This window comes from Pagrus pagrus, assembly GCF_965226575.1.
Source record: "Pagrus pagrus genome assembly, chromosome: 2".
Classification (NCBI taxonomy): domain Eukaryota; kingdom Metazoa; phylum Chordata; class Actinopteri; order Spariformes; family Sparidae; genus Pagrus; species Pagrus pagrus.
Genome location: NC_140186.1, coordinates 30,980,928 through 30,992,084, shown reverse-complemented (window position 1 = coordinate 30,992,084; position 11,157 = coordinate 30,980,928). Strand labels below are relative to the sequence as shown.

General features: G+C 42.1%; 2 protein-coding genes across 2 annotated transcripts; one reads left to right on the top strand and one right to left on the bottom strand.

Moving 5' to 3' along the window:
- The first annotated feature begins 5,070 nt into the window (after window positions 1–5,070).
- anapc11 (APC11 anaphase promoting complex subunit 11 homolog (yeast)) lies at window positions 5,071–7,027 on the top strand. Its single transcript, XM_084375041.1, has 3 exons — window positions 5,071–5,231; window positions 5,367–5,484; window positions 6,677–7,027. The coding sequence occupies exons 2-3, from the start codon at window positions 5,376–5,378 to the stop codon at window positions 6,820–6,822; spliced, it is 255 nt and encodes an 84-aa protein (XP_084231167.1). The 5' UTR covers window positions 5,071–5,231; window positions 5,367–5,375; the 3' UTR covers window positions 6,823–7,027.
- Window positions 7,028–8,493: 1,466 nt separating this feature from the next.
- Window positions 8,494–10,243, bottom strand: ppp1r27b (protein phosphatase 1, regulatory subunit 27b). Its single transcript, XM_084375745.1, has 3 exons — window positions 9,866–10,243; window positions 9,595–9,745; window positions 8,494–9,220 (listed from the first exon to the last, which is right to left on the bottom strand). The coding sequence occupies exons 1-3, from the start codon at window positions 10,080–10,082 to the stop codon at window positions 9,097–9,099; spliced, it is 492 nt and encodes a 163-aa protein (XP_084231871.1). The 5' UTR covers window positions 10,083–10,243; the 3' UTR covers window positions 8,494–9,096.
- Between the last annotated feature and the right edge of the window lie 914 nt (window positions 10,244–11,157).

Sequence of the window (11,157 nt, the reverse complement as noted above, 5' to 3'; positions counted from 1 at the left end):
ATTTTATATATATATATATATATATATATATATATATATATATATACAGTATATATACATATATGTATTGAGCTGCAGTGTATCCATTCATCTTATACAGCTTTGGTGTATTGATTCCTCTTGGTCAACTGCAGGGTATTCATCTTTCCACAGGGGAACATGTCTTCTCACCTCAACCCACTTCTTCCACTTCGTAGCTTACCAGAGCTCACAGTACTGCAGTCCCATTTCCCCTCGTCCCAAAAGTTGAAAAAGAGTTAAAGCGCATGCTCAGACTGGGGATCATAGAGGAGGTCACCGAGCCCACAGACTGGTGTGAACCAATGGTGCCAGCTCCAAAACGGAACAAGGATGAGGTCAGGGTGTGTGTGGATTTAAAACGGCTGAACAAGGGAGTAAAGCAGGAGCACTACATTCTGCCCACACTGGACGATATAAAGCCCAAGCTAGCTGGAGCCAAGGTTTTCTCCAACTTAGATGCCTCAAGTGGGTTCTGGCAGATCCCGTTGGACCCCAGCTACCAGAAATTAACCACGTTCATAGCTCCCATGGGCAGATTTTGCTTCAAACGCTTGCCATTTGGGATTACATCATCATTTTCCAGCGGCTGATGAGCACACTGCTCAAGGGCCTGGAGTGAACCGTTGTCGTGATGGACGACATCCTTGTCTACGGGTCTAATAAGGAGGAACACGACCACGGCCTGGATGTGGTGCTACGCACAATTAAAGCTTCGGGCCTCAAGCTTAACAGAGCAAAGTGCCACTTTGGAAGGGCTGAACTACAGTCCTTTGGGCACATAATCAGCGCTGATGGTGTGAAACCAGATAACAGCAAAGTAGAGGCCATCACTAAACTGCCCTGCCCCACAAATGTGGAACAACTTCGCCAGGTGCTAGGACTGATCAACTATGTGGGCAAATTCCTTCCTGGCCTGTCCACCATGCTGCACCCGCTCACAAGTCTACTCAGAAAAGAGACTGCATGGGTCTGGGGTGAGCCTCAGCAACAGGCATTCACCAAAGCAAAGGCTGCTCTGGTGGCAGCACCAGCACTCTATTACTACGATGCAGGCTGGCCAACGGTGGTCAGTGCAGATGCCAGCAGCTATGGCCTTGGTGCTGCCCTGTTACAGGACCACGATGATTATTACACCCATTACATCCAGGGGATGGGCCGTGTCCGCCTTCAAACAGACCATAAGCCTTTGGTGCCATTGATTAATACATATGACCTTGACAAAACCCCACTGAGGTGTCAGAGGCTACTCATGTGCCTAATGCGGTTTGATGTCATCGCGGAGCATGTCCCAGGTAAACAGCTGGCGGTGGCTGATGCACTCTCGAGGCACCCCCTGGATGGAGACCACAAGTCGGACACTGATGGTCAGGTCAGAGCATATGTGAACACTATGGTGGCTAGCAAGCCAATCAAGTCACCCAAGCTCGAAGAAATCTGCAGAGCCAAACAGGGCGACGCCAAACTTCAAAAAGTGATCACCTTCATCAGAAAAGGGTGGCCACAGAGGATGACAGAGTTCTCCCCCCTGGGAGGATTTCACGCAGCTAGAGCTCACCTTTCTGAATCTGATGGTCTACTACTGTACCGAGAGCCTTAATGTGTTATTACTCTACACCGATCACTGCAACTGGAGCAAGCCCTGCTCAGCTGATGACAGGACGACAAATCCGCACCACTGTCCCAGCGCTAGAAAAGTCATTATTGCTGCGGCCAGCCAACCAGGACCTTGTCTACCAGAAGGACGCCGCGGCAAAGGAAGCTTATAGGTTCTTCTACAACTGCAGGTATTCAGCTCGTCCACTCCCTGAGTTGCACCCAGGTCAAGATCTCAGGGTGAAGCTCGACAGGGACAAAGGTTGGAAGACACCTGCTGGAGTCATCGGCAAGTCTAACGAGCCGAGATCCTATGTGGTGGAAATGGACAATGGTACGGTGACTCGACGCAACAGGCGCCACCTTCAGGCTGTCCCTGAGACGGCCAATCCAGTGGAGCAACAGCAGCGTGCCGCTCCCGTCCCACAACAGCAGGACTGCAGTTCCCCAACTACAATGGTGGCTGCTCCACAGGAGCAATCACAGAGCCTGCCATTGTTAGGTCCCGCCCTTGGGTCTCCTCTCCAGTCTACCACTCCCTCTCTCTCACAAGGGCAGAATAATCACTTCTCAGGACTGAGGGTAGCCTACCCCGATGATATCCGGTGTTCAGTTGTGGAGAGAGAATGAGAGAAAATAGGATAGAGTTATTATGGGAAAGAAAACTGTTTCGCTTTATGCATGTTACTGTTTATTTACAATATTTACAATTGAATAGTTACAAATGTTGTCTGCCTTGCAGGTAGTAGGTTGAGAAGTATTTCAATTTATTTCAATTTATTTAGGATAACCCCTTGAGATGCAGCATCTCGTTTTCGAGGGGGTCCCAACACAGATACAAGTATGAAGGAAAAGGGTTTGCAGTTCAGTGGCAAGTAGTAACTTCACTGATGCTTTATAATGTTTATTTTTCTTCTAAAAAGGGGAGATGTTGTGAGATAGCCTTTTGTTCATATGAGGCTACCATAGCCAGCGGGGGGCTGTGTATGATGACGTTACCTGGGGGAGCCGGGAAGTTTAGCACTTGGTGACTTTTAGCCGTGTTGTGTGTGCTAGTGAAATAAACGGAGTCATGAGAAACCCGTGTCTTGCCTCATATCATGACAGTACAACAAACACATGGCTGAAGAAAATGATCCATCCATACGGTTGACCTGTCTGCCACAAACAGCTGGATCCAGTAAAGCTCAGACCACCAGTTCTCTGGGCCACCAGAGAATGAGAGGATGCAGTACTTTGACTTCAAGCTGCTGCTGGATGAAGAAATGATTGCTCAGGCACAGGGTGGTTGAGGTCAACAGGTTGACAGGGTGGCCAATGATGATCAGATGAGCACTGAAGACGAAGAGTACATTCAGACAAAGAAGAGGAGGCCTGTTGAACCACAGCCCAATGGCAATGGCAAAAAATATGGGGCACTCCATTTGCCAAAGATGGTGGAGGCAGTTCATGCAGCACGGTGCAGGAGAGAAGTACGCAAAGGGAAAATATTTGTCAACTGTATTAAATGTAGCATGTTTTTGTGTGTTTCAAAGACCAAAAACTGCTTCCTGTTGTACCATGCATGATCTGTTGTGCCATGTGTGACATGACCTAACATCCCGGCTTTAAGTGACTATCAAGTGTGCATAATGCAGTTTAATCAAAAAGCACCACTATGAGATGTTTGCTAAAAGGATGTTTTGTGTTCAGATATGTTTCCTACATCTTACTGTTTTAATGTTCATGAAATAAGAAATGTTAACAGAAATCCACAGGAAAATGAATGCAATATCATTATATTGCATCATTACATGTTGTAACATCCAAGACCCGGTGTCCACTACAAGGGACAGATGATAAAAGATCAATAAATAATATATATATATATATATATATATATATATATATATATATATATATATATATATATTTTACGTAACAGGTGTTTGTTTTAATCTTCATTATTTCTGTGAAGTTTAAAGTCTGAAGCCAAACTTTTATTATACTGACTGAAATGTGTTTGTGTTGATGTTTTAATTAGCATGTCAAACAAAAGCTTGAAAGATGTAACATCTTTCTTTCAACCACAGTACTTTAATTATGTGAAAAAAATGTAAATATCACTTTTTTTTTTTTTTTATACTTGAGGTCTGTGTTTCCATTACTCTTATTCGGCTTTGGTGTATTGATGCCCCTCTATTAACTTCAGAGTGTTCATCTTTCACACCGGATGACGGCAATCAGAATCAGAATCAGAATCAGAATTCCTTTATTTGTCCCGCAAATGAGGAAATTTCTTTGTCACAACAGCCAAAGGACAGTATCACACTTAAACAGTAATAAAAGTAAAAAATAAACAATATAATAAGACATAAGAAATAGAATTTAACTGGTATATACATAATATCTACAATATGAAATTGGTATTTACAATATGACATAGTATTTATTATTTATAATAAGGTACGTCAAACTCCAGAGACTCCAGTTCACTACACAGTATTAGTGAATTCCAGGGGTATTTATAGGCCTCCACCCGATCTTGTCTCACTGATGGTGCCAATTTTTTTTTTTTTTTTTTTTTGGTAATTATGTCTGTCACACTCTCCCAACCAAAACTCACTCGCCAGTCACTTTTCAGATTTGAAATCGCTTTACTTTTCAAATGACTGGCCTCCATTTCGCTGAGATATAGCCTTGAAAGAATTCTCACAACCAATCCAGTGAATGCGCATTTTTAAAATTCAAACGTTCATCTCGTTTAGTCTTAAAGGAATAGTTTAATATTAATTAATATTAATATTAATATTAATATTAATATTAATATTAATATTAATATTATTAGCCTATTAATCAGTTATGTTCTGATTGGTGAGGCGGTCTATAAGCTAATCAAAGTCGTTCAAGCCATAACACAAGGAGTCTGTCCGTTTTATGTGCACAGATACAGACGTTTACGCAGCCACTTAAAGGCATTTAGATTTACACATGTTAGACTTTGGTGCCCCCTAGTGATAGCATTGAGAACAAAATGAAGATTGTCTACATCTAGGTAAAGGATACAGCTCTGGTGCCTACAAGCCATCTCTGGGATTACTAAAAGTAAAACAAAAAGTCTTACTGTTAAGGATTTCCTCCACCTTTGAAACCATTTGATTTCATGCAGAGTATTTCTATGTTACCCCAGTGTGTCTTTTTAACTGTATATAGACATAGTTTGTTGCTGCAGTGGTAGAAAGTGACTACATGTGAGTAGGCTACATTTTTCAGGAACTTGTACTTCCTATGTATATGTGTGTGTGTGTGTGTGTGTGTATTTTACATTTTTATATTTTACATCATTTAAATTTCATGACATGAGTTTTTGTTTTTTAGACGTTGGTTTCTTGAAAAAAGAAATTCTCTCGCTTTCACCCAAATGGACTGTAGAGGGCAGTGTTTCCCCTCCCATCACAGCACACAGCCGGTCAGAATTTCAATAGAAGAAGAAAAGGGAAAATTTACCCGGGTCATCTTTTAGGTGCATGTTACTGTCTCTCAACAAACTGGCCATAACATGATATCTAGTTTGCAAGGAAACATTATAACTTAACTATAGCTGTTGGATAACTGAAGGAGACGCTGGACGCTGTCTGGTATTTATTAAAGACTTCATATTGCGTATCTAATAATAGCTAGCTCCATAAATGATTTGTCAACATTAGCTCACATGCTAACGTTAGCTGCTTTGGTTCATATGGGAGTGCGTTAAGTGTCTCTGCTCTCGACAGACACGGAGGATGAAGGTGAAGATCCGACAGTGGAACGGGGTGGCCTCTTGGTTGTGGGTGGCCAACGATGAAAACTGTGGGATCTGCAGGATGCCCTTTAATGGCTGCTGCCCGGACTGTAAGTAACAGAGCTAGCGTTAGTTAGCCTTATGGCATGGTTTGTCGAGAGATGTCCAGGTGGGCATGTTTACCGTATTGTAGTAAAACAACTTGAATTTCATGTTTAAAGTAAAGAATTATTTATGTCACTGGGGTTTAGGGAATTCACTACATCACTACACTGCATGTGTTCAATGACTGAAATCGTATTGCATTTAAAATTAATAAGTTATTAGTCTAATTATCAAATTATACATACAATGAACAGTAACTGCATTTACTTAAAGGTAATACAAACAGCAGCGAAAATAAATGGCCAATTTCTGCAGAAGTCAGTATTTTCAGTGATGTAGGATTAGTATGACTGTAAAGAGTCATTTTATTTATTGATTGTGCAGTACTATTTTAAATAAACTGTACAGAATGATGTTTAGAGATCACTTTAACTCTCCAGTTGTAAACCTGGTTCTTAACTTACCTCTCTGTATTTATCATATCCAGTGATGGTCTGAAATATTGTCCACAAAGCACTTTAATTCAAGACATCAGCCCTTAGATATATCAGTTACTTATTAAATCATAGTAAGTGTAAGTGACAGTAATACTGTAATGCTGGAAAACTTTTAAAATCAAACCACTCTTTACACTACTGTACCAGACACTCAACGCATGACTACAGTTTGACACTAATCAGACAGAATGGTGGACTAATCAGCAGTCCTGTTTCTATGCTCCAAACCAGGGTGATGATGTTAAGCATAGAGAAATGCTCTGCTGTATTCTGAGGACTTAGCATGTGCACATTTTATGTGAGGAAAGAACTTATCAAGTCATTTTGCCTTTTTGCATCAATAATTTTGCACATTTTGTGAAAACTGAACTGTGGAAGTTGTAAAGATATATTTAATGTTTTGCAGAAGCACACTTGAGGCTTTTGCATGGGTTTGGCATGTTTTTTTTAGAAACAAAATAAACACAAAATGATGCAATAATAATACATATTTTTATATGATAAAAAAACTTTCTTGTCATTACATTCATTGAACTGATCCAGTAATGAAGGCATTATATATAGTTTTAAATGACCATTTAATATTCAGCTATGAGTTTTGATGATTGACATTCTTTTATCAGTATCTCTTAAAGTGTATAAGAGAGTTATTGATACTAAACTGTTGTTAGTCAGTTGTAATATTCAACCTATTTTGCAGGTAAAGTGCCTGGGGATGACTGCCCACTGGTCTGGGGTCAGTGCTCCCACTGTTTCCACATGCACTGCATCTTGAAATGGCTGAACTCACAGCAGGTGCAGCAGCAGTGCCCCATGTGCAGACAGGAGTGGAAGTTCAAAGAATGAGCGTGTGGAGGCGGCGCTGCTGTCTGCCTGCAGAGACTCACTGAGAAAGATGTCCTCACAGAGGCCTGCTCATGGATTCAATTTGTATATCAGCTGTAAATAACTGTTTTTGTACTTCCCCATCTGATATAATCTAAAGGACTTTTGGAACCTGTTCTGTGACAGATTTTGTATGTACTTAAATTAAACAAAAACCTACATCACATGCACCGTATTCCACTTGCTTTGCATGGTCCATGTTGTATCATCAGTATGGTTGACTGCCCCAGAAGCTTCTGTGGCAGCAGTTTTGAAGGATATGACCTGAATTTCAGTGTTCAGCTCACTGATTCTGACATTAATCCTTCCTGATGAGATTAACCAGGTTGTTTGGTGTTTCCAGTAATGGGACTCAAGAGGCACTTAATAAGTAGTTTATATCAAAGTCAGATTTTTCCTTTGAAATGGAGGTATAAAATCTCCATTTGATGATTTTGGGTCATCCATCCATCCAGACTAACTTTTGGGGGTTTTAAAGTGGCAATAGTTGATATTTTTGCCCACTTCGGAACAGTGGAGCATTTTGAAAACACAAAATTCACATACAGTATTCTGACCTTATTAAGTGAATGTGTTAGCAAGTACTCGGCCCCAATGTTCATCAGTTAGATGCGAACTCTGTTTGTAGTTTGGTGCTGGATAGTTTACTGTTGGTAAATCAGAGGCTTTCTGCTGTTGAAAAAGAGGTTGATGAGAATGGTGTTCATGGGCAGAACAGACAGCAAAAAATGTTGCCAATAAAAAAGCTAAAAAGATGAGGTGATCTGCAGAGTTGGATGGTAATTCTCTGTGAGTTTGACATCAAGAGTGACCCATTTCACACTGTACATGCTCATTAATTCTGTTTTAAGATAAAAAAAAAAAAATTGTCCAGCTTAAAAAGTTCAGTGTTTGGGATTTAGGCAGAGAGGGGTAGGAATGGAATATACTGTAGTATTCATATTAATGTTTTCATTATCCTAAACCATGAATCGTGTTTTTGTGACCTGAGAATGAGCCTTTTATATCTACAGAGGGAGCAGGTCCTCTTCCTTGTATTCCATCCTGTTGCGCCACCATGTTTATACAGTAGCCCAAAACGGACAAACCAAACACTGGCTCTAGAGAGGCATTTTGTATTTTAAGCAGCCACCATTGGGGGATATGAGGTGTATTCGGTTGGCTGCAATCTGTAACCTCACCACTAGATGTCACTAAATCCTACACACTGGTCCTTAAAGTTTCTTATTTCTTCTCTGTCTCTAAACATAGCTTGCCAAGTTAAACAGCATAGTTTTGACAGTGTTTTGTATCAGATATTTGCTTTAGGGAGCTCTCTGATCACTTTGAGTCCCTGAGGATGAAAGCTGGCCATTGTAGAATGGAGAACAACTTGTTGAAACCAAGACATGTTGGCCATCTGTTATGATGGCCCTATTCTAAATGTTGCAGAAGATTTAATATTTAAGGTGGCTGCTCGTTCACATGCACCTTGCTAAAGGGTGAAATTGGTCCCGAGTCCCTCAGGTCTGTTTACTTTGAGTTCGACCAGGAGCTCAAAGCGATGCTCATTCTGATGTTATTGGCAGTGCCTTGACCAGTTTTGCTCTCACACTGCTATGACATAAAGTAAAAGGCAGGCACACTAAAAGGTATCATCTGATAAACTTTATTTTGAAAAGTAAAAAAAGTCATATACAAACAAAAAGGAATACAGTCAAATAAGAATTAAACTGATCAGACAGCAAAGGGTTACAAAAAACTCCAGGGCTTAAACATCTGATCAGTTGCAAACATTTTCAATAAAGGCAGTCAACACAAGCGTGTTTGGTTTTGCCGGTCTTAGCTGTCAGAGAGGTGCTAAAGAGCTGAGCGGCCACAACAGTTTCAGGTTTCACAACATTCAGAAGCCCTCCTTACCCCAGCGAGCGACATGCCAAATAAAATGAACAAACTCCACAGTTAATTCTGTTCACTACGGTATAAAAAGATGTGGAGCTCTAACAGGATACAGTAGATCTGTACTGCTGGAGGTCAGAGGCCAGCCCCAACCAGCAAAACTACTCCATCCAGGAAGCAGCCAACGGGCTCCGTCAGCCCTCCCTCCACCACACAACCACAGTCCTTGACCTCCATAGCTGAGGCATCTCATAAAATCAGGTTGCTGGACCGACGTGGCCTTTCTGTCCATCCCTGCAGAACAGTCATGTGACTGGGCAGCAGGTTCACACTTGTGTCGTTCACAGCCAGATTTTCTCAGTCATTGACAGCCAGGCCAAAGATCTCCAGCAGCTCCTTGTTGTCCGGTTCAATGAGGTCAGCCGGCTTCTCCCCGCAGTCTGTCTCCAGCTCAGGGTTGGCACCCAGTGAGAGAAGGTAGCTGGAAGAAACACAATATAACGCTGCTTACTAAAAGAGGTCAGATCTGGCTGGTTTGCGTCTTTGGCAAACTCAATGCGAGTTTGTGTCATACTTCAGTGTCAGGAAGGTCAAAGAGGTGCAAGAATGCAGCAGTTCCTCCAGCTTCTCTTACCTCTCACTCACTCTGTGTGCGTGTGTGTGTGTGTGTGCGTGTGTTTGTGTGTTGGTATGTGCTTGAAAATGTTTTAACATGTCATGTCAGCTGCTTCCTACACGCCACATTTTGCCTCTTCTGCTGTTGCTCTATATTTCAGCATTTACCATTAGTCCCTAACAGTAACATAGTCTTTGCTTAAATTAAATTGAAATAGAACCTTAAATGTTGATGCTCACCGTGCAATGTGTGGGAAGCCATCGCTGCAGGCCATGTGCAATGGGGTCCATCCCTCCTCGTCCCTCTGGTGGATGTCGGCTCCGTACTGGATCAGCAGCTTCACACACTCCAGGTTCCCAGACAGGACAGCCTCATGGATGGCAGCCATGCCTACATTGAGAAATAACCATGAGTTCAGTACAGAAGCCTGTTTGTGGATTAATGAGAAAAGATTTGTAATTGCAGAAGTTTCCTAGATCATGGTGATGTAAATGAGTCACTGGCTCTCACCAGAGTGGTAGATGGTGTGAAGGCTGACTCTTCTGGCTCTGATAAAACGGCCGATCCTCTCCAGCTCGCCCTGGCGTACATAGTCCTGGAAAACAATATCATTAGGGAAGTGTACGCTGCGAATTGGCTTCAGAGAAGCAGAGCTCTTGCAGCTGACTGAGACGCCACAGTCCTGGGTGTAAGCCTTGATTCCCATGGTCTGGGACACAGGGCACATTCTGGTTTGAGGTGGAGAAAAAAAGGTCAAATCCACACTCTTCCAAAGATTCAAGCTTATTTTCCCTCAGGTCTTAAAAGTCAGAGTAGATTTTTTGTTCTCCTGTAGAAAGTTGAAGTGTGCTTGCTGTCCAGTGTCCTCCTGTGTATCAACGGTGGATCTGTTCCTCTGAAGGCCAAGCCTCCCTCTGGCTTCTTTATACTCTCTGTCCGGCTATTTTAGGACACAACACCTCACAGATTCAGTGGCGAGATTTGGAAGATGAGTAGCCCTGAGGTCAGATCCCTGCCACTCGCCTGTCACAAGCATCTGATATAGCTCACGTCTCCAGACATGACAGCCAGTAACCTCCGTCACTGTTGTCACCCACACGTACCCAGATGCTTCCCACTTAAAGATAGTGGTGACAACCCTGGAGCTGAGGGAGGGGGGCGGGTGGAGGCTTCTAGTAAACACCACGCAGGATAAAAGTGGTTTACTGCTGGAGTGTGTTGGTGCCAACTGCATGGGCATGGAGAGGTGAAATGCTGTGTGTAGGCTGTTGACCATTAAGTGCCCTGACAAACAGTCAGTGAAGACTGCTGTCTTCATAGTCATATTCTATCTTAAACTGTGATGTGAGACACAGGATGGTTGATGATCATTTCCAATGACTGAACGGTTTGTATCATCCTCTTTATTTGTCAATCAGGATGCAACATTGTCATTGTCTGGTACATTCGCTGCATCTGTGATCAGATAAAAAAAAAAAAAGAGTGAAATCTGATGCCGTTACCATGGACTCTGGGGTGATCGTTTTCAATTATTTTTAGCATTTTTCTGGCATTTTATAGTCTAATGATTGAAAGGGTTGAGGGTTTTTCAATCATCCAAATTACTGTATGGCAAATCTAGTTTGTTGTGGAAAAGTGCCTTTAGACGGTCTGGTTCAAGAGAGTGGGATACAATTCCAACTCCCATTATCACAATCACATTTTATTACATTGAAACATATATGGGTCTTTTAGCAACCAATCCAATGGATTATTAACAGGTCATTCCATGCTAACTCACCCAAAATCCAGAACTTTTCCCA

What these genes read in the sequence shown, in the direction of transcription:
- anapc11 (XM_084375041.1), top strand. Translation starts at nt 5,376, where the DNA reads ATGAAGGTGAAGATCCGACAGTGGAACGGGGTGGCCTCTTGGTTGTGG. An exon ending in TAATGGCTGCTGCCCGGACT is followed by an intron (nt 5,485 to 6,676) that starts GTAAGTAACAGA and finishes CCTATTTTGCAG; the next exon opens with GTAAAGTGCCTGGGGATGAC.
- ppp1r27b (XM_084375745.1), bottom strand. Translation starts at nt 10,082, where the DNA reads ATGTGCCCTGTGTCCCAGACCATGGGAATCAAGGCTTACACCCAGGAC. An exon ending in TCACACCATCTACCACTCTG is followed by an intron (nt 9,746 to 9,865) that starts GTGAGAGCCAGT and finishes TTCTCAATGTAG; the next exon opens with GCATGGCTGCCATCCATGAG. An exon ending in GGCTTCCCACACATTGCACG is followed by an intron (nt 9,221 to 9,594) that starts GTGAGCATCAAC and finishes TGTTTCTTCCAG; the next exon opens with CTACCTTCTCTCACTGGGTG.